A 17,686-nucleotide genomic window follows, 5' to 3' on the forward strand; every position below is an offset into this window, starting at 1 on the left:
TTCATCCCATGGAAGCCCATTTGGAAGAATATGGAGGATCGTATTTCTCCCCGAATAATCGCCAGGGAGATTTTAATGACTAGTTATTAACTACCCGTAACTTGATTTGCATGGTGCAAAAAAGGAGGAATGGATTCAGGTAGGAGACAGAAAAAACGAAGAGGGCCAGGGCAAATGAAGGAAGATAAAAAGTCGTAGATATTTGGATAACCTATTGCCATCAACCGCCAAGGAAAAAGAAAAAAAAATATGCTATGCATGACGTAGAAAAAGTAGAATCACAACTCGTGTGAATGCATCATCACTGCTGCACAATGTGTAAACACCTCTCAAGAAAGGATAACACTACTAAATACGGAAATAATGAAGCCGCCGCGCCCCCAGAAATTGTAGAAGGTATCGCATACGAAAAAAAAAAAAAAAAAAAAAAAAAAAAAAAAAAAAAAAAAAAAAAAAAAAAAAAAAGGATGCCGTTTGAATTTTAGTGTGAGTAAGGAAGAAAATTACAAAAACCCGCCACCCACCACCCGCCCCCCCCTCCTTCTCCACCAATGCGAAAGAATATCATCAGCGGAACGTAAACGATTTGCCCTCGATTTCCTTCTTCGATTTCCGCGCCCCTTGCGGCGCATCCATCGCCTTGGCGTAAGGGTTGAACTGTCGTTTTTGCTTTTGCTTGCCGCGGTACGCGCCATTCCCATGGTTCCCGTTCTCCGTGGGTTTTGCGTGGAGGATGGACTCCGCGTTGCTGTAGTCGAAAGGCGTGAAGTTGGGAGATTCCTTGCTGTCGTCGGTGTTATCGCCTTGATGTTGTTGTTGTTGTTGTTGTTGAAGAGTAGTAGATGCCGTTTTCGTTTTCTGCTTCTTCTTTTGCCGGCGCTTCTGGGCTTTAGTTTCGAGAGCGCTCGAAACGGAGGTGGAGCCAGACATAAATTCGTCTGTTGATAGGGACGCCGTGGGCGTTTCTACAGTCGGTGTTGTTACTGTTTTTGGCTTAGATACGTCCTCTGCTTCGTCTTCCATCGTTGGGCTGATTTTCCGCTTTTTCGGGGCCCCAAATTGTCTAAGTGTGAAGATTTCGTTGCTCGTAGTAGCCGTAGGACCGGGCACATTGTGTTGTGAGGAAATTGATTCCTCTTTCACAGGGTTGTCTGATATTTTCGGCGGCATAGGGGGCACGGGAAGAGACAGCATGAACGCCTCTGCTGTGGCTGCCAAAGAATGAGAAAGAGGAACTGGCGGATGGAGTGGCTGGTCCAGGGTGGGACCCCAGAATTGGGATACGTCTGTTCTAGCGGCCAAGACGGTTCGACTATCCGGTTCACTCTCACTTTCGCTTTCAGGTGATGATATGGGTGTGCTGGGTTTCGATTCGTCTGCCTTTTCCTTAAGTGGGAAAAGCACATCTCGAAGCTCTGGACCTGTTGCCCCGACGATTTTCGCTTGCTTGATAACCTGAACTAGTTCGGAAGCTCGGGCTCTAACCAGAGGAGACACCGGGGAGATGGTTCTCAGTAATGAAGCAGGGTCCAAGGGCATCGCATGGGCAATTTTGAAGAGCGATTGCTTCGAAAGAACATATTGAACGCCTTCATCCTCAGACCGCGCAATTTTATCTCGCCACTGGTGGACGGCCCTGAATACGGCAAATTGCTCTCGACTGAAGAGAGAAGAATTACGGATAAGCATATCTTGCCAGCCACCGCTCCCTTGACCTGTCTCAGCGTTATAAACAGGACGCTCGTATCGTTGTAAAGCTTCTTGTTTAGATCTTTCGAGAACGTAAGCAATCAAGTTGTTGTCGGGCGTTGAATGCTCCACAAGACTATTCCGGATCTGGTCGTAGATATACAAAAGATAATGGGTATCGGATCGCGCATAGTCAAACATGCCAGGGAGAAGTGGCCGGAGTCTCCAATCAGCCATTTGATACTTTTTCTCCGCTTGGAAGTTGACGAATTTTTCCAGAAGAAATTTCAAACTTCTCTTTGGATAATTCAGTGCTACCGCCGCATGGTACGTATCAAAGAGACCGACAAGGTAAAGACCTAGGTCACGTTGGAGCCAAATCACATCCATAGTTGAACCGTGAAGTACTTTAATGATTTTGGGGTCTGCAAAAACTTCGTTCAGGATCTGCAATTCCTCCCGCCATGGCTTTAACGTGTCGACTATCCAATCCTTCTCGCGCGTGCTAATTTGCATGAGACATACAAGTCCATGGTATGAATGAGTATCATGATGTTCCAAATCGATGGCTATTTCCGTCGTTTGCTTCAGTTCCGCGAGCATTGAGTGGACACCTTCTAGAGTGTCTACAAATGTGGCGGTGGTGGTCTCAAAAGGGTTAGATTCACGGGGAGCGGAAATGGCAAATGCGGACGAAGGATAGGTGGAGTTGCGTATTTCGGTTTCGTATGGATGTTTGTAGCTAGGAAAAGTACGGCTTCATTAGCAAACTCGGTACGAGCGAGAAACGAACAGGAAAGCTGACATGTACTCACGAGGTGGTCGTTCCATCAGGGCCAGTTTCACCTAAGTTTGTCGACAATGGCGTTATTGCATGAGGTTTAGAACGAAGTAACGGTTTGAAAGGTGGAGCGTCTTCATTGTTCTTTGGGCGAGTAGCGAACAAAAGCTGGGGTTTGGGAATCTTGGATGGGCCGAAGTCGTAAACGCTGGGGAAGTGTGAACTCGGAGTTCTTTTGCTGAGTGCGGCGCCACGCTCTTCTTGCGACGGACTGAGCTTTTTAATGATGCCCGTGAATTCGTCCAGACAGGCATCCGCCTTTTCCAACAACTCGTCAATTACATCCACAACCGTTCTCCAGTTTTCTTCCAGCCCGTCCTCATTGCGTAGCTCAGGCACCCGCAGTTCGGATCCAGATGTAGCAACCTTCAAGAGGGAATTGGTTAGCTTGAGGAGGCGCGCACTTTCTTCGTCAACATATGCGGAAAGGTTCTTATCGAAAGAGCGGTGGAAATTTAGATCTTCGGAAGATATCTGCGTGACGGATCTGGTCGTCTTGATAAGGGCAGCCTGTGCCTGCTCCTCGTACGGAACAAAGTCTGCGGCGATTTCCATGAACTCGATCACTGCAACTAGAGCATTATTTGAATAGAAAGATACAAAACAAATCAAAGATCAAAGTAACCAAAGAAAGGATAAGCGCGCTGGGGGGACGGACTCCGGAGACCTTCTGATACTGATACAAGGACAGTAATACAGTCCTTGATAGCCAAATACAGAATAAAGCTTCGGATGCTTCAAAAAAGAAAAGTTGGTGTGGAATAAACTTCAAGCCAAATTTTTGGTGGAAGAAAGATAATCCGGTGGCACCTGCAGATGTGAGAATGAGCCAGGCTTCAAATTCAATCTCAACATCAATAAACATATTCTCTCACTGTACTCACATCTGCTGTTCTCAAAATATACAAAGTAACTGTCCTTGCTCAGCTCGCAGGCTTTTGTTTTCTTTTCCTGTCTCAAATGTCAGCCTCATTAGCCCCAGAATGCAACAACATAAAAGAGTATGTGCCGGAAATCCAAATTCGAAATCGCCGTTTAGGCACCTGTGAGAAACATGAAAGCTAACAATCAACCCAAGGAAATACGAAACGTGCTTTCTCAAATGGTATAGTGAAAGTATGATGCCCCAACTGATATTGATCAAGCTTCACGCCACCGATATCTAACGTAAACCCAGAGTATCTGCGCGGTAATACCACGGACAAGGACTGTGCAAAGGTCTTCGAAGAGTACCAGAAATGCCTATCAGTATGTCATATTCTTCTCCCTTTCAGCTCATTTTACCTCGGGACGATGCCACTGACCAACTGTAGAAAACCCTGAAAGAACGAGGGCTCGATGGTATGGTGGAAGAAGCCCGTAATGGCAGTAAAGAAAGCGACGCGGAGTTTCTGAAAAGGAAGACTTGTACGCAACGAAGCTAGGGTACCGCTAAATCTGCACAGAGTACTGATTCTCGCGATAGAGTTCGCATCATCACCCCCCAATGATGGGAGCAGCGCCTGACATTGGCGGACACCACGGGAGACAAAAATGTGAGGTAAACGACAGGGCCCGCATACCGTGATGATGTAGAATGCCGGCAATGATGGGACACCGAGAATGAGGTGCAATGACTATGGCGCTTGAAACATGAATATAGAGGACATGGACACGATATAGAAAGAAAAAAAGGAAATTGTCGTTCGAGAAGGCTAGAAGCCGGCCCACCCAGCAAGCGGAACAATAGACAACAGAATGCCGTTGGAAAGAGAACATACCTCTTAGCTCGATATCCTAATGCCATAAACGACGCAGAGGATACCAGTCCAGGATGTACAGTGCCTGTTGCAAAATTTCCCTTGCAGTAGAGGTTTCTCCCTCCAGCGGCCCGTAGTGTCGGTAGTCGTCGATGATGTCCGATACTCGCCTTTGATCCACTGGAACGTGTCTGCCTGGCTTCAAGCCTTTGTTGTATCTCGACTCCAGGTCTTTGGGCGTGGCTGAGGGAAACCTTTTGTTGAATTCAGTTTCGATTTCCCGCCAATTGAAATCCGTGCCTAGCCGCAGGGTTGTGACGAAGATGTCTTCTTCAGCTGTCCACTTTCCATGCATTTTATGGTATGGTGTTGGTGTGTATAAGCTGGCGTGGGAAGTTGTGGCTGTGGGAGTGTTGGATGAAAGAATGTGGTGTGAGCTGAGCTTGTTCTCTTGTGTGAGAGTGTGTGTGTCGGTGTGTGAAAGAATATGTTTATATTTATATTCAGATATTGTGGTTCTCTCTGATTTTCACCTCATGCGCACAGGAAACAGTGACAATGTTGCCCTGGTGAATCTTTGCTCTTGTATTCCAAGGTTCCTTAGTCTGTTTGCTGCTTTGATTTAGATGAAATTCAGTTTCATGATTCATGATTGCTTCTGCTTTATGAGAATTTTCTTTGATGTATCTATTTTGTGAACATTCCTCAGCCTTCCAAGGTTCCTACCTCCAAGTAATTTCTATCCTTGCTATAGAGAGCCTTTTTACATCATAACTTGCTTTGCTCTCTGCGTTGCTCGTTCGCTCAACTCGTCTTCAGGGTCCGTCCTACCACATAATCCCATGTGAAGTGAGTTAAGATACGTTTATATGTAAATTAGGATGAAAATCTACTACAGGCTTGAAGATGGAAACTTCATCATTATATAAATAGAATATTGAATTATTGATAGGCTAAATATTTTATTGAATAAAATAATCGTCCAGAACACGCTCATATACGTCGGCCTTAGACGGTTTTCTCGCTTAAACGACTAGTAGCATCGAGGGAGGTAGACAAGTAATCGTGACCTACTCTAGCTGTTTTCCCGTTCCACTATCAATTACGACCGATATGCCCTTCTCCTGTCATACGGAAATCCATTCGGGATCTTCGGCATGGGCGCCATCACATTTGCCGTCCGGGTCTTTTTCTCCGTCAAACGCGACCATACCTCTACGATCCCGACGCGCTGCGCGGGGAGCATGCTATACTGCAGGCTGTACATGTTACGTCGGTGTATTGGTGGCACGAAGCGACCCGTCACAAGGCAGAGGATGACGCTGGGTGAGAGGTAGTGCTTGCGGAGACGGTGACCGAGCTGGAAATATTGGTCGAACATTTGGCGGAGGGAAAGGGGGATGGGCTTTGTAGAAGGTTAGTTGTATTTCGGGGAAGGGAATGGGATGGGATCAGAGACAAACCTGGAGGTGGATGTACGAGGTAGAGGTTGAAAGTATTTCTTCTGCCTTAGAGGTAGGGTTTGGCAAAGGGGCTTTCCTGAGTGAGAAATGAATACCACCTACCCGAGGAAAAAATTAGAACTTCGTTGGAAAATGTTGCGCAAAATGAATTAAACGATTGTAAGATCTGACCTGGTAAACGCCCGGGGTCTTTCACGCGCAGCATCACCGCGAAAAGCGGGAAATGGTTCAAAAAAGCAAGGCAAGTATCCAGAGCTGCCTTGAGGGATATTATAATCATACGGGCAGAAGCAAAGGTAAGATAAAATACAATTATTGTGGGTAGGAGGAAAAAGAGAAGCGTGAACAAAATCGTGCCCAAGAGCAGTTGATCGAGGTCATAGTCGCATGAGTCTATCCGGTTACGAAGAACATTTCTTTTTTTGCCGCGGAAAAGGTGGAAGAGGGATATGATGATAGTGAGTTGCCAATTAAAAATGCGGGCAGACGCGATGTAGAATGAATAGATATGGACCGTTAATATCGACAACAGGTCCGAGAACATCGCCATGGACATGCTCGCCCCGGCAAATCCAGAGCAACCAATCATATAGATTACATGACGGAGAAACGGTCGAAGGTTTGCGAGTGCACCTAGAAAAGTTTAGTTTGCAACGACAATCTACATGGGGGTCGTCTTGTTGTAACTCACTAGCCCAATGTTCTATAACCCATAAAAACAAATCTCCCATGAAAACAGCAAGCTCATTATTTAGCTTCAAACCTGCAGGCCAGCCCATGAGCCAAGATATTGTCCGCTGCAAACCCTCAACGGTCCACCAAGTGAGAATCGAGTTGATTTGCGACGCTACCCAGTCGGCATTATCTATGATGTATGACCCAAGAGCAATGCCAATGATCACATCATTAGCCACTAACCAAAGGCTGTTGTAGAACCTTATATAGTCTGCGTGGCTGTTCGTCACACTTTCCCAGTCGTCTTTCCGCTTGCGCAATGTCAGATATTGGATCGGCCAGTAACAAAATTGCTGCAGTCGTATGTCAATCTGCTGAGCTGTCGCAGATATGTCCTTCAGTGCAGCTGCGTCTGGGCGAGCTCGCCACTCCAGCACACCCAATACAACCTCTGCTATTACTCGATGGCTGATAAGCACCGCGATAAACCCTTGCGTTATGACCGGATAAATCCACTCTAGAAATATGTATGACAAAGTCATGTAGAGAAAGTCCCATGCCGAGCTAGCAGACTCAACCACGCGTTCACTGACGCTTAGGCTGCGCTTCGGTCGCGCTCCGATCAAGCCCACGTTTTTAACAAGCAGTTTCTCCATTTCGAAAGAGCAGTTAACCTGGTTGATAATTGCCGGGAGGATCTGTTCCTTTGGTGAAGGAACATGCCTAACCACAGTATGTAATTTCAACTTGTTGACAAGTTTTCGAGTTTGCGCCTTTGCCTTAACTTCTGCTTGATCAAAATCGTCCAAGATTTCTCCCGTATTTTCCAAATTCGATGGTTTGTCTTCCAAAATTAAAGATATAGGTCGTAAGGACATATATTGCATGCGCGTGGGATGTGGACGGTTAAACGTGATAATCTGGATAGAAAGCTTGGTCTCAGGTGGGCAAAAGATCCGGGGCACTTTAGAAGAAGGGTTCCATGTAATATATAGATGGGACGGAGTAAATGCCGTTGGTAGCTCGGTAGGATTTGTCGAGCCCAAAACATGCATTGCATGCTTCCCGCAAAGGGCCATTATCCGAGATATCGGATGGGGGCTATTGCGGAACAGGATGCCAGTTCGCAGCGCGTTGTCGACATTCCGTGGCTACGAGAAAATCAGCTCGTCAGAAACTTGTTGCACAGACGAGGGGTAAACAGCACGTACTTCCACATGCTCGAAGACTGTGAGCACGAAAAGATCAAATTCAGAGTTCCTCCAACCCACGATCACACCGGGCGAGGTGGACTTTGGAATGTCATTTGGCCAAAACACTCGCAGCAAACCATCACTCAGCATCTTATCATTCTCCAGTCTTTAGAACGAGCCACGGCGCCGTAATTGTTCCCGCGCCGATATTCCGTGGCTTACAGCACGAGGATGCTAGGCAATTTGTGAGTGAATCGGGCTCTTGCCAGTTAAGGAAATGCGCCAGGGAGGTTTACCGAATTGATCTCTCGCGCCACAATCAAATTGATTGGGATGATGACAAGGAAATAAAAGATGGAAAGGACAGCAAAGCCCTTCGCCGTGCGGGTCTAGAAAAATCCGTTTTTCGACTATCAGTATCCATATGCACTGTGGCAAGGTAGTGTTCATTCTTCTTTGATCGGCGAGAAATTGAAACGTACAACCACACCGTGATCCCAGGCAAATATGGCCAACTCGTACAGCCGGGTGACTAAATCCCACCGCGCAGTGATGTAGCCTGCTACGAATATGCCAAGCGCGAGGACTGAGAAAGGGTGCATTAATTAAGATCTATCGTTCGTGCATGCTTGGAGAGAAAGTTAAAAGGGAGGAAGCTTCCAAGAGACAAAATAACTTTTGATGTGGCCAGTCGCACGCTGTTGTTTTCTAGATTTCGTAGATTCCCGAGTGAGGTACAGCGCGGGATTAGGAGTAACCAAATCGATATCACAGATGAGCACAAGGGATTTATAGAAAAAGGTTGGAGCTTGCAAGATTTCGTTTTGTCTGACAGACGTTGTTGAGCTCCTTGGGTGGATTAAGGTTGGAACTTGGAGGGTTGTATATCACCTGATATGGCAGCTTGAATACGGCAGTCTATAGTGACAAATGTGACAAATGGATATTTTATACCACATATTTAATGATACTGATTGTATTAGCAATCAAGATCTCCTCATTGGAGGTTGTATGACCCACATCAGTGGAGGGTGGGACAGTCTATGGAAATATATATTCAGAGGCCTCTATGCTCAGAGGTCTCTATACCCTGGAGTTCTATACACAGAGAGCCTGTATCCAGAGAGCCTCTATACTCAGAGGGCTCTATACACAGGAGAACTCTATATCTATATACCTGAGGGCCTCTATACTCAGGGTGGGAGGCTCTATACACCTGAGAGGAGGATTCTTCTACAGAGCTGTAATACTCCATATGTTGCCAAGTCTGATTAAATCTACTTTAACTATATTAGGACTAGTGCAATTGGTGCGTGATTATATTATATTGACATATACCTCCATAAACCCGATATATGGAGGGAAAAAATTACCCCGTTCTGCAAACGCCAAACCAAGAACTCAAAGGGTGACGAAAAGTAAGAAAAATGGGTAACAAAATAGAGCGAAAAAAAAGGTAATCGCAGGATTTGAATCATAGGGCCTTAATACCCTGAAATACCTTGTTGGCCCGTAACTTGTCATCTGCTTGTACCAAATCCTGCATTATCTTCGTCTTCTCCTCCATGGTAAGGCTTTCATTGCCCGGCTCTTCTAACTTGGCTTTCCACTTCAGCAGCATTGCTTTTAACAAAGCACTCCCTTCCGCGACTTCTTCCGCGGAGTACCCATCTAAGGTGGCTGACTGTTGTGCATTGTCGATGGTGCTCGAAGTGAAATCTTCCAACTCCTCCGCTTTTTGGCGTGCCATGTTCACAACCTTTTCTGGGAAGCGAACCAGCTCGGCCACATGGATGCCAAATGACTGATCACAAACACCCGGCTCTACCCTGTATAGAAGGGTAACCTCTCGCTTCGATTTGCCAGTACTATCATTCTCCTTTTGCTCTGTCCCGTTACCAATAAAGGCTACAACGTGCAGATTTTTCACCGAATTGGGGTACTGCTCTTGCAGCGCTGTTAGCTCATGGAAATGGGTGGCGAACAACGCGAAACATCTGATTTCCGTGACGATGTGCTCGGATATTGCCCAGGCGAGACCAAAACCATCATAAGTGCTCGTCCCGCGACCCAGCTCATCAATGATGATTAGGGACTCTGACGTCGCTGATTTCAATATATTGGCGGTTTCAAGCATTTCCGCCATGAACGTTGAGACTCCTTTAAGTTGAGAATCACTGGCACCCACTCGAGCAAGGATAGAATCGAAAATAGTGAGTTCAGCTTCGGAACATGGCACAAAACAACCGGTTTGCGCCATGAGAGCGATCACGCCTATTTGTCGAATGTAGGTAGACTTACCACCCATATTGGGGCCCGTAATGATGAGAAACGATGACTCGTTACGTAACAGGAAAACATCGTTCGTGATGAAAGATATGTCGTCTTGCATCTCCATACATGGATGACGAGCTTCCTTTAAGACCGTATTTCCTGTTCCTCGAGGGTGGATTTTGGGTCTTACGTATGCCGTAGGCGCATGAACGGATACATGAGCAAAACTGACGATCACATCAAGATGCGCTAGAACGCTGGCCAGCTGTTCCAACAATGGGCAGTAGGACGCTGCAACGTTTACCACTTCCTGCACTAGGCCGGTCTGGGTTCGATTATAGTTTGAAGAAAGCTGGTCGTGCTCTCGTCTGAAGGATTGCATTGTCGATGTCGTGAAATATACGCCGTTCTTCTGTGTCGAACACTCTTGGTATTCTCGCTTGTTTCGAATACAACCGGCCTCCTAAAGATAGAAATTAGCATACTGAAAAACAGCAGAAACGAGGGGGCAGGTGAGCTTACATTTCGTGTCAGCCTGAAGCACCATCCATGGACACGGTGATTTTCAAGAAATAGTTTTTTGTCCGTATCTTGATTTAGGTCTTTTCCCACAATCTTATGTTCCACGTCCATATCATGCTTCAACTTGTCGAGCTTCTTTCTGATGATCCGGAGACTATCGTCGAATTCCGGTTTGATTATGAATTCGTGATTATCCAGCGCATCCAAATCTACTGTAGTCTCAACCATCTCCGCAAGTTTGCTGAAACTATCTGAGAGATTGCGTAGTTTGGCGGTATACTCCGCCTCGAGGGGACCTTGATATTGCTCATCCATGACACTTTCAAGCGTGTTGATAAATCCAGGCAATCTGATCACAACCTGATATACTCTAACCACATCCTCCAGATTGGCCAGATTGCGTTGGAATCGTTTCGCAAGTCGGTAAAGATCGGGGATGGATCGTAGATGATCTTCTTGCATGGTTTGTCTGAGCTCCGTATCAACTACGAAGGCTTCCACTAGTTGCTGCCGTTTTTCGATATCCTCATGGTTCATTAGGGGCTGTTTTAGCCATTGGGCTAATAATCGGCTCCCCGCTGGAGTTTTGCAGTGGTTCAACAACCCATACAGACTCATATTTTTCGCGCCATCCCGTGGGCCAGGCATTAAGTTCAATGCTCTGAGTGCCGGAGCATCTAGCTTCATGTATTGCGATAAATCATGCTGGTATAGCTGATATTGGCCGAAATTTGTTGCGTCAGACATGGCGCCAAGGTACTTGATCAAAGCTGCAGCAGACCCCATCGCCAATTTCAAATCTGTTTGCGGTAATGCCCCAGCAGCTCTCTCATCTCTCAACAACCTTGAAAGATCCTGCTCGATATCCTTTGTCCCGAAGTCAGCCATAGGGCGCTGCGAAATAGCGATTCCGCAACTATCTAAAATAGATCGCAATTTTCCCAGCTCAACGTCTTTCTTTTGCGTCTCCGCGGTAATCAAACACTCCTTGACTCCTAGCTGAATGACCAGGGACTCGAAGTTGGAATAGAGATCGTTATCTACGAACTCACTCACGCCCAGCTCCCTGACACTGGCATCAGCAAAACAGACGCCGACCTGCCTTGTCTCAGACGCTTTAGCGGATATTTTAACTGCAAGGATGATTGGTGCTGAATCCATTGCCACACCACCAGCTCCCAGTTCTTCCTCAACGTCTTGGAGATTGCCCGGGCTAGCTTGCTTGGCCAGTTTCCAGTTCGCCTTCCCGCCTCCCTGGGACGCCCAGATCTCTACTCTCATGCTTAATCGAAAAAGGGCTTCGCGTAGAAAGTTGCGGAAAACGGTCACAGTCATGGTTACCGAAGGTAAGCCGCCTGTATCACTGCGCCCAAGGGACTTGAGAACAGAGGTGGTTTTATAGACTGCCCGAGCGATGTACTCGGCATCGGGGCCATGGGCAGTGAAGAAGTCGCCCCTGTCGAAGACGCGAATTGTGGAGGAGTCATCTTTGGCTGGAAGTGATCGGAAGAATCGAATAAAGCCCCCCTCGTCGTCTACCTAAATAAGTATTGCAGGGTTAGATTACGGCTTTGAGATTCCAGCGAGGACAAGTTAAAAAAGAGGAGCAGTGAAATTGAGGGAATTTGTATTACCTTCAGTTCCGGTCGTGAAGCCATCTTAAGAGCGATATATAATATGTCCGATGGCCTGAAGGAACGATCAAACTCAATATACCAGGGTTATGGCATGGAAGTAGACTCGACCTCTGTCTTGGAAATAATATATAGTACCTACACACACGTAAAAGTCGTTAATAGCTTGACGCGATGCCAAGTTGAGAAGCATCACATGACTACGTGTTCGCGTCGTCCAGGCAATTATGCCCGTTTCCGGTTCAGTTTTCGCGCTAATAACTTTAAGCTCTTGCCAAGACTCCGCGGAGTCGGGACCAATCAGCAAAAGGTGTTGACCATATCCTCATTGATTGTCGATTCTATCCTTATATTTAAATGATCGCTCCTCGATCGCCGCGAACCTAGCAGTGGGCGCTGACGGCGCTAGGTCAAGCGTGCGACAGCTTTTGCTCGGACCAGATCAGGCTGCCGTCCGCACTGTTCATACGTGAGTTCCACCCGCTTTACATAGCTGCCATCCACCCGGCCGGTTTCTTCTCGTTCCTTGGAATGCAAGACGCTGCAGATCCAGATTGGCCTGAGACATTGGACATTCTTCTTCTATATATCATGGTACTCCAGCCTGGAAGAGCAAGACAGAACAGCAGACTGGACGGATGCCCAGCGCCTTGACCAAGTCAAAGGATTCTCTCGAACGTTCACGGATCCATTAAAAAGTGCTTTTGAGTGGGCCAGTGCTGATTGCAAGGTGTGGTATAGCTGCCTGCATGATTTTGACCCGGGAGCGGCTGGAAATCGCTGGGGTACCCTTGGTGGCCGCGTCACGCTTGCTGGTGATTCGGCGCACACGATGACTTACCAGCGTGGGCAGGGATTAAATCACTCCGTGACTGATGCAGCTAAATTGTGTGAGGCAATCTTGAAGTGTACGTACCTCTAAGCAGTCCACACAGGCGGCGGCAATCTCGTCATATGAGGAAGAGATGATTCATCGGGTTGGTGGGAAGCACGTCTCTCAACAACGAACACGGAGATGTTGCATGACTGGCAGAAGGTGTTGCAGTCGCCTCTCATGAAAGCTGGACTGAAGGAAATAAATAAAGGAGCGGCGGCGAATTGATGTTCACGGTCCATGCCATGGGCGGATGGATGAAAAGCCTTCCTGATATTCACCGCAGATGTACATGTGCAAGTCATGTTTTCGTAGCCTTTTTTTGATGCCTAACTATTGTCTACCGGCCAGTGAGTATTGCTAGGAGATATATGCTACCTCGAATTAAGAAGATTAGATTATTATGGAATGTATCCTTTTGAGCCTGACGTTCCCAGGGGTAGGCCGGAGCCCTTCCCAATTTATGTATTCGCCGTTTGCAGTGCAGATGCTCTTGCAGAAATTCTGGAACAGAGTTGGGCCATGGGGATTATTAATGAGCATCAAGATCTTGTACTTTACAAGATGGGAATATAATTGTAAGAAACGTGTTCCGTTCTATTGGGTATAAGAGTCGGTGGTGTACACGCCTTTAAGGAGAATTCTAGGAGGCTCCCTATCCAGACTCTGATCTAATATATACATGCCCGTACATGCACCTAGGGGTGCATGTCGAAGCAGACAATGAATGCTCTATGATGAAAACCACCTGAACGCCGTTTATATGCAAAAAATGAAATGCAACGAGTGCCATACGCAAGACACCACACCAAGATATCGAAGAAAGAAAAGAGGGGGAAAAAATCCGAAGAAACAATCAGGTCTCCAATCGCGCCACTCTCATGCCAATCTCCTGCGGTGATATATCACTCCCAGACCTCAACACGACAGACTTGATTCTATTAACGGTAACAATACTGATCCAGTCCCCAGCCACCGACGGCTGTGCCAGGAGATCCAAACAGGCTTCCGCCTCTAGCTTTGAAATCGGACATCTCAAGGAATCTCGAATATTTTGGATAATGGTGTTCCATCTATACGGCTTCTTGTGAGACGGCGCAACAGCCGTGGCGGAGGATAGCGACCCACCTTCCCCGCTCAGGAGAGAAGAAGACGCAGACGAACACGACGGCCTCAATAAAATCAACACGCCAACGACTTCTTCAACTAGATCAATGGCTGAACGACGTAGGATCGCGTCCTTTGTCGGCGGCGGGGCGAGCGTCGTCTGTTTGAGTTGTTTGTTCTGGACCCTTTGAAGAAGCCCATTCCGTCGTCCTGCAGTGCCGGTACCACCTGAGCTTCTTGCACGTGCTGCTGCTCCTCCATCGCGTTTGCCGCTTGCGGGATTATCGACTGTCGCTTTCACTCCTAATACTCCCTTTTGGAAATCGAGAAGGCGTTGTTGTCCAATGCGTAACGAGTGAAAGGTGGTGGTTGAGTCGTGGATGGGCGCGAGTGGAATGGTGCGTAGGAAATCGATGTTTGATCGTTGCTGATCAGAACTTTCTAGCTTCCCTTGCCAGATGCATTCCAGGTTGCGAGTAAATTGATTGTTCAACTCCGCTTCGCTGAATGGAGGACCGAATGTATTTCTCGAGATATTTGTATTTAGTAACTCCAAGCAGGTCTTTCCGACGCTATATTTGGCGATTCTAAAGCGCGTGCTTGCGCTTGGATCCCCCTCGTCGGCTGATATTTTAGGGCCACTCTCTAATATATATAGTAATCTTTGTAGGTCCTGCCTCTCGACCCTACGTTTCTTCCATATCTTCTCTATGCAAGGAAGTAGTTGGTTGAGATCCGCAGGTGTGCTTGGGCTATTATGAGCATAATGTAGTGATAGGGCGGTAAGAAAAGAAGAATGTAGGGTTGTGAGATCGTAGTAAGATTCAGGTCTGTCGCCCTCGTTATTATCTAATATCTCAGCGGTGTCGGTATCGGTATCGGTATCGGATGGGGTTTGCTGGAATGTGCTATTGGGTGGACTGATACTCTCCGTTGAGGTTACGGGAGATGTCGAATGTGGTGTAATATATGATGAAGAGGAAGAATGGGACGTAGATAAGAAGGTAGAGAGCCTGCTCCGCCTTGCTACTTTAGACGCTCTTGCACCGGCGTCCTCATCGCATGAGTTCTCCGGCTCATTGCTGCTGCTAATCTCGACCTGGATACCTTCGACTTTGCGCTTCTTCGAGGAAAGGGCCTCTTTGGCATTAGATATTCCTGCCCTTGCCCCTGATTTTGTAGTCTTTGCAAATGATTGTATCGCGCTCTGCTGTGGTGGAAGGCGGCGGGCTGAAGCTCTCGAGGGGCGGGAGTGAAGGAGCTTAGCGCCCATAATGCTTTCCTTCGGGGTTGTTTTATAGAGAATTAAGATAATTGTTGAAGGTAAGGAGCTACTCTGTAAATATGGCAATGAGGATGGAAGAAGATAATGGATGTTCAAAGGAGCACTAAGAGGGTTAAGAGTTATGGGATATGGGCATAAAGGATGAAGGGATATTTGCGCTGTGGAGTTTTTGTTTACGACGATCATTTTTAAAGTGGTCCGGATCTGGTCGACGCGACGCGCGCGAAACTTGACGCGACATGGCCTCAACCTTGACGCCTTGCCTAATTAGGCTAAATTGCGAAGAACCCCTGGATATGATATGGATTTTGTCATACTGTGTACATATTTGGACAGAATCACATTGCATGGAGATGTCTACGGTATTGAAGAACAGGTGGAAGAGGGAAATATCTTGACCGACCATGAAGCCGCCATGTCCCTCCCTCTTCATCCTTTTGAAAACCTCTTTAATGCTGTAACAAGGTCGACTGGTCCTTGAATTTAAACTAGAAGGTTATAAATATATCTGAACACATGAATGATGACTGACATCTGACATACAATTTCGATTCAAGAACCATATCAAAACTCACTGCCTTCACTTATGACAAATACTCAACAACCACACTCTCACAATTCCCGGCATCAACTCCATAAACAGGAAAATTCGTGGCTATCGGGTACCTTCTCGTGTCACTGGCTTTATGCATTTCACACTGCATGGAACGTTATAAAGCGGTCATATTCGACATATTTCAGGGACTATGCACACTGGATCATGAGACGATTGGAATTTCGACCGCGAAATAAACATAAGAGAAGCAAAAAAGCATAACCAACTAAAGCCTCATATTTCGCCAGGGGTCACAAAACGAAAGTTGAAAATTTGAAACAGGAGGAAATGAAAGGAACGAGGTTTCGGCCACTTTTCATTTCAAAATCATTCTCAAATCGCCGGATCCCCGTCATTAACTATACCTGCTGTTATTTCTTCCCACCAAACCAAGAGGAGACTCCACTCTTAGCTTCAGCCGCCTTCTGCTCAACGGTCTTATCGAACGAGTCAATCTTTGCATTTACATCTTTGGCAACGTCCTGACGGGCTTTGCCGAGCCTCTCAGCTTCTTCCTTGGCAAAGGTGGTGGCCTTCTCATCCTGCTTGGGGCCGATGGTTACATTAGTAATGAGTTTGGCAAACAAAGAGAAACAGGGAAGTAAATAGGGATAAGTTGTCGACGTGTGGCCCTTTTCATGGGATTTTGGAGAGGACAGAGCGGAGAGCTGTTGTACATACTCCCAAGATACGGTAAGGGAACAAGGAAGAGAGGGAATCTTGGAAACGAAATGACAAAACAGGACGTATTCAGAATTCAGACACTCACCGCTTCATCTATCCTTGCTCCAATCTGTTCAGCACTCCCATGGCCCAGGGCCTTGTTACTTTCGTCTCGGATTTTTGATCCTGCGCGAGAAGCATCATCTATAAAAGCAATCGAAAAACACATCCCACGCCACTTGGTCAGCTTGACATTCTCTGTCTCGATGATCTGCTTTTGATATGGGGGTACGGGGAATTTCTAGTTCCTTTTTGGAACGATAAATAGCAAGCATATGTTCTATAGCTAACGATATGCTGCTGGGGAAAACATGGGCACCCACTTTCGAGTTGCCGGGTGGCTCTCTTGGGATCACCTCCGGCACGGTATAGATAATACCCTCCAGCACCAGCGGCGGCAAGGCCTAAGTACATTGGCATACGGGACTTGGACATTGTTGCTTCTTTGATGTAGTTTGTTTCGTGTGTTTCGAAGGAGCTTTGATGTTGTGGTGGTTTTGCGTCCAGGGGTGGTAGCGTTTTCCGACCTGGTTTGCTTTTTCGCCGCTAGCTACCTAGATATCGGATTTGGGAGAATAAGGAGGAGAGAGGGATTGAGAATTTGGAATATGTGTTGGGTACAATGCAGCCTTTTTTTTCGCTTCTTATCAAATCGCTACTATATAGCTAAGCGTAGGCGGGATGGCGGTTCGGTATTTATACGAAGCGGAACAAGGAGAGAAGCGGAGAAGGAAGCAAAGAAGAGACAGACATCTTATGACGTTTAGTACATAGTATATGCTTGGGTCTCTCTCTCTCCAAGCCTTGCTTTTCCCTCCCCCATCGGTCGCAAGCATTCATACAGGAGCGGGAGAGGATCGGGGCAATGACGTTATGGGCCCTAGCCTAGGGCATGGAACCTTGGAAAGCTCAAGTCGGCCAATATGATGCTATTGGCCACACAGCTGTCACATGACTGAATCCTTTCTGGTACGAGTTTTTTAGGAATATACGACTGACTGTTAACCGTGCCATGCTTACTCACTCTCTGTAGTGAGTGCGCCACAGCGTACGGAAAACCACACCGTAAAGA

The 17,686-nt window shown here is 46.8% G+C and overlaps 7 protein-coding genes across 7 annotated transcripts; 1 reads left to right on the forward strand and 6 right to left on the reverse strand.

The window, feature by feature from the left end:
• Positions 1 to 468: 468 nt before the first annotated feature.
• Positions 469 to 3,249, reverse strand: BDCG_03065 (exosome complex exonuclease Rrp6). Its single transcript, XM_045418654.1, has 2 exons — positions 2,505 to 3,249; positions 469 to 2,431 (listed from the first exon to the last, which is right to left on the reverse strand). Exons 1-2 carry the CDS (start codon positions 3,083 to 3,085, stop codon positions 568 to 570), a joined length of 2,445 nt encoding a protein of 814 aa, XP_045275181.1. The 5' UTR covers positions 3,086 to 3,249; the 3' UTR covers positions 469 to 567.
• A 241-nt stretch (positions 3,250 to 3,490) lies between these two features.
• BDCG_03066 (uncharacterized protein) lies at positions 3,491 to 3,843 on the forward strand (the record flags this gene model as incomplete). The annotated part of the gene is made up of 4 exons (XM_045418655.1): positions 3,491 to 3,531; positions 3,609 to 3,646; positions 3,708 to 3,778; positions 3,805 to 3,843. The coding sequence occupies 4 exons, from the start codon at positions 3,491 to 3,493 to the stop codon at positions 3,841 to 3,843; spliced, it is 189 nt and encodes a 62-aa protein (XP_045275182.1).
• Positions 3,844 to 4,306: 463 nt separating this feature from the next.
• On the reverse strand, positions 4,307 to 4,624 carry BDCG_03067 (uncharacterized protein; the record flags this gene model as incomplete). The annotated part of the gene is made up of 1 exon (XM_045418656.1): positions 4,307 to 4,624. The coding sequence occupies one exon, from the start codon at positions 4,622 to 4,624 to the stop codon at positions 4,307 to 4,309; it is 318 nt and encodes a 105-aa protein (XP_045275183.1).
• A 563-nt stretch (positions 4,625 to 5,187) lies between these two features.
• On the reverse strand, positions 5,188 to 8,465 carry BDCG_03068 (phosphatidylinositol glycan, class Q). Its single transcript, XM_045418657.1, has 7 exons — positions 8,083 to 8,465; positions 7,897 to 7,989; positions 7,619 to 7,834; positions 6,424 to 7,558; positions 5,904 to 6,365; positions 5,733 to 5,830; positions 5,188 to 5,674 (listed from the first exon to the last, which is right to left on the reverse strand). Exons 3-7 carry the CDS (start codon positions 7,748 to 7,750, stop codon positions 5,372 to 5,374), a joined length of 2,130 nt encoding a protein of 709 aa, XP_045275184.1. The 5' UTR covers positions 7,751 to 7,834; positions 7,897 to 7,989; positions 8,083 to 8,465; the 3' UTR covers positions 5,188 to 5,371.
• Positions 8,466 to 8,825: 360 nt separating this feature from the next.
• On the reverse strand, positions 8,826 to 12,054 carry BDCG_03069 (DNA mismatch repair protein msh-2; the record flags this gene model as incomplete). The annotated part of the gene is made up of 3 exons (XM_045418658.1): positions 8,826 to 10,337; positions 10,397 to 11,935; positions 12,031 to 12,054. 3 exons carry the CDS (start codon positions 12,052 to 12,054, stop codon positions 9,075 to 9,077), a joined length of 2,826 nt encoding a protein of 941 aa, XP_045275185.1. The 3' UTR covers positions 8,826 to 9,074.
• A 1,223-nt stretch (positions 12,055 to 13,277) lies between these two features.
• Positions 13,278 to 15,528, reverse strand: BDCG_03071 (uncharacterized protein). Its single transcript, XM_045418659.1, has one exon. It carries the CDS (start codon positions 15,480 to 15,482, stop codon positions 13,761 to 13,763), a length of 1,722 nt encoding a protein of 573 aa, XP_045275186.1. The 5' UTR covers positions 15,483 to 15,528; the 3' UTR covers positions 13,278 to 13,760.
• A 47-nt stretch (positions 15,529 to 15,575) lies between these two features.
• Positions 15,576 to 17,572, reverse strand: BDCG_03072 (uncharacterized protein). The gene is made up of 3 exons (XM_045418660.1): positions 16,938 to 17,572; positions 16,661 to 16,758; positions 15,576 to 16,433 (listed from the first exon to the last, which is right to left on the reverse strand). Exons 1-3 carry the CDS (start codon positions 17,047 to 17,049, stop codon positions 16,263 to 16,265), a joined length of 381 nt encoding a protein of 126 aa, XP_045275187.1. The 5' UTR covers positions 17,050 to 17,572; the 3' UTR covers positions 15,576 to 16,262.
• Between the last annotated feature and the right edge of the window lie 114 nt (positions 17,573 to 17,686).

The sequence above is a fragment of the Blastomyces dermatitidis genome (genome assembly GCF_000003525.1).
Source record: "Blastomyces dermatitidis ER-3 genomic scaffold supercont1.3, whole genome shotgun sequence".
NCBI lineage: Eukaryota > Fungi > Ascomycota > Eurotiomycetes > Onygenales > Ajellomycetaceae > Blastomyces > Blastomyces dermatitidis.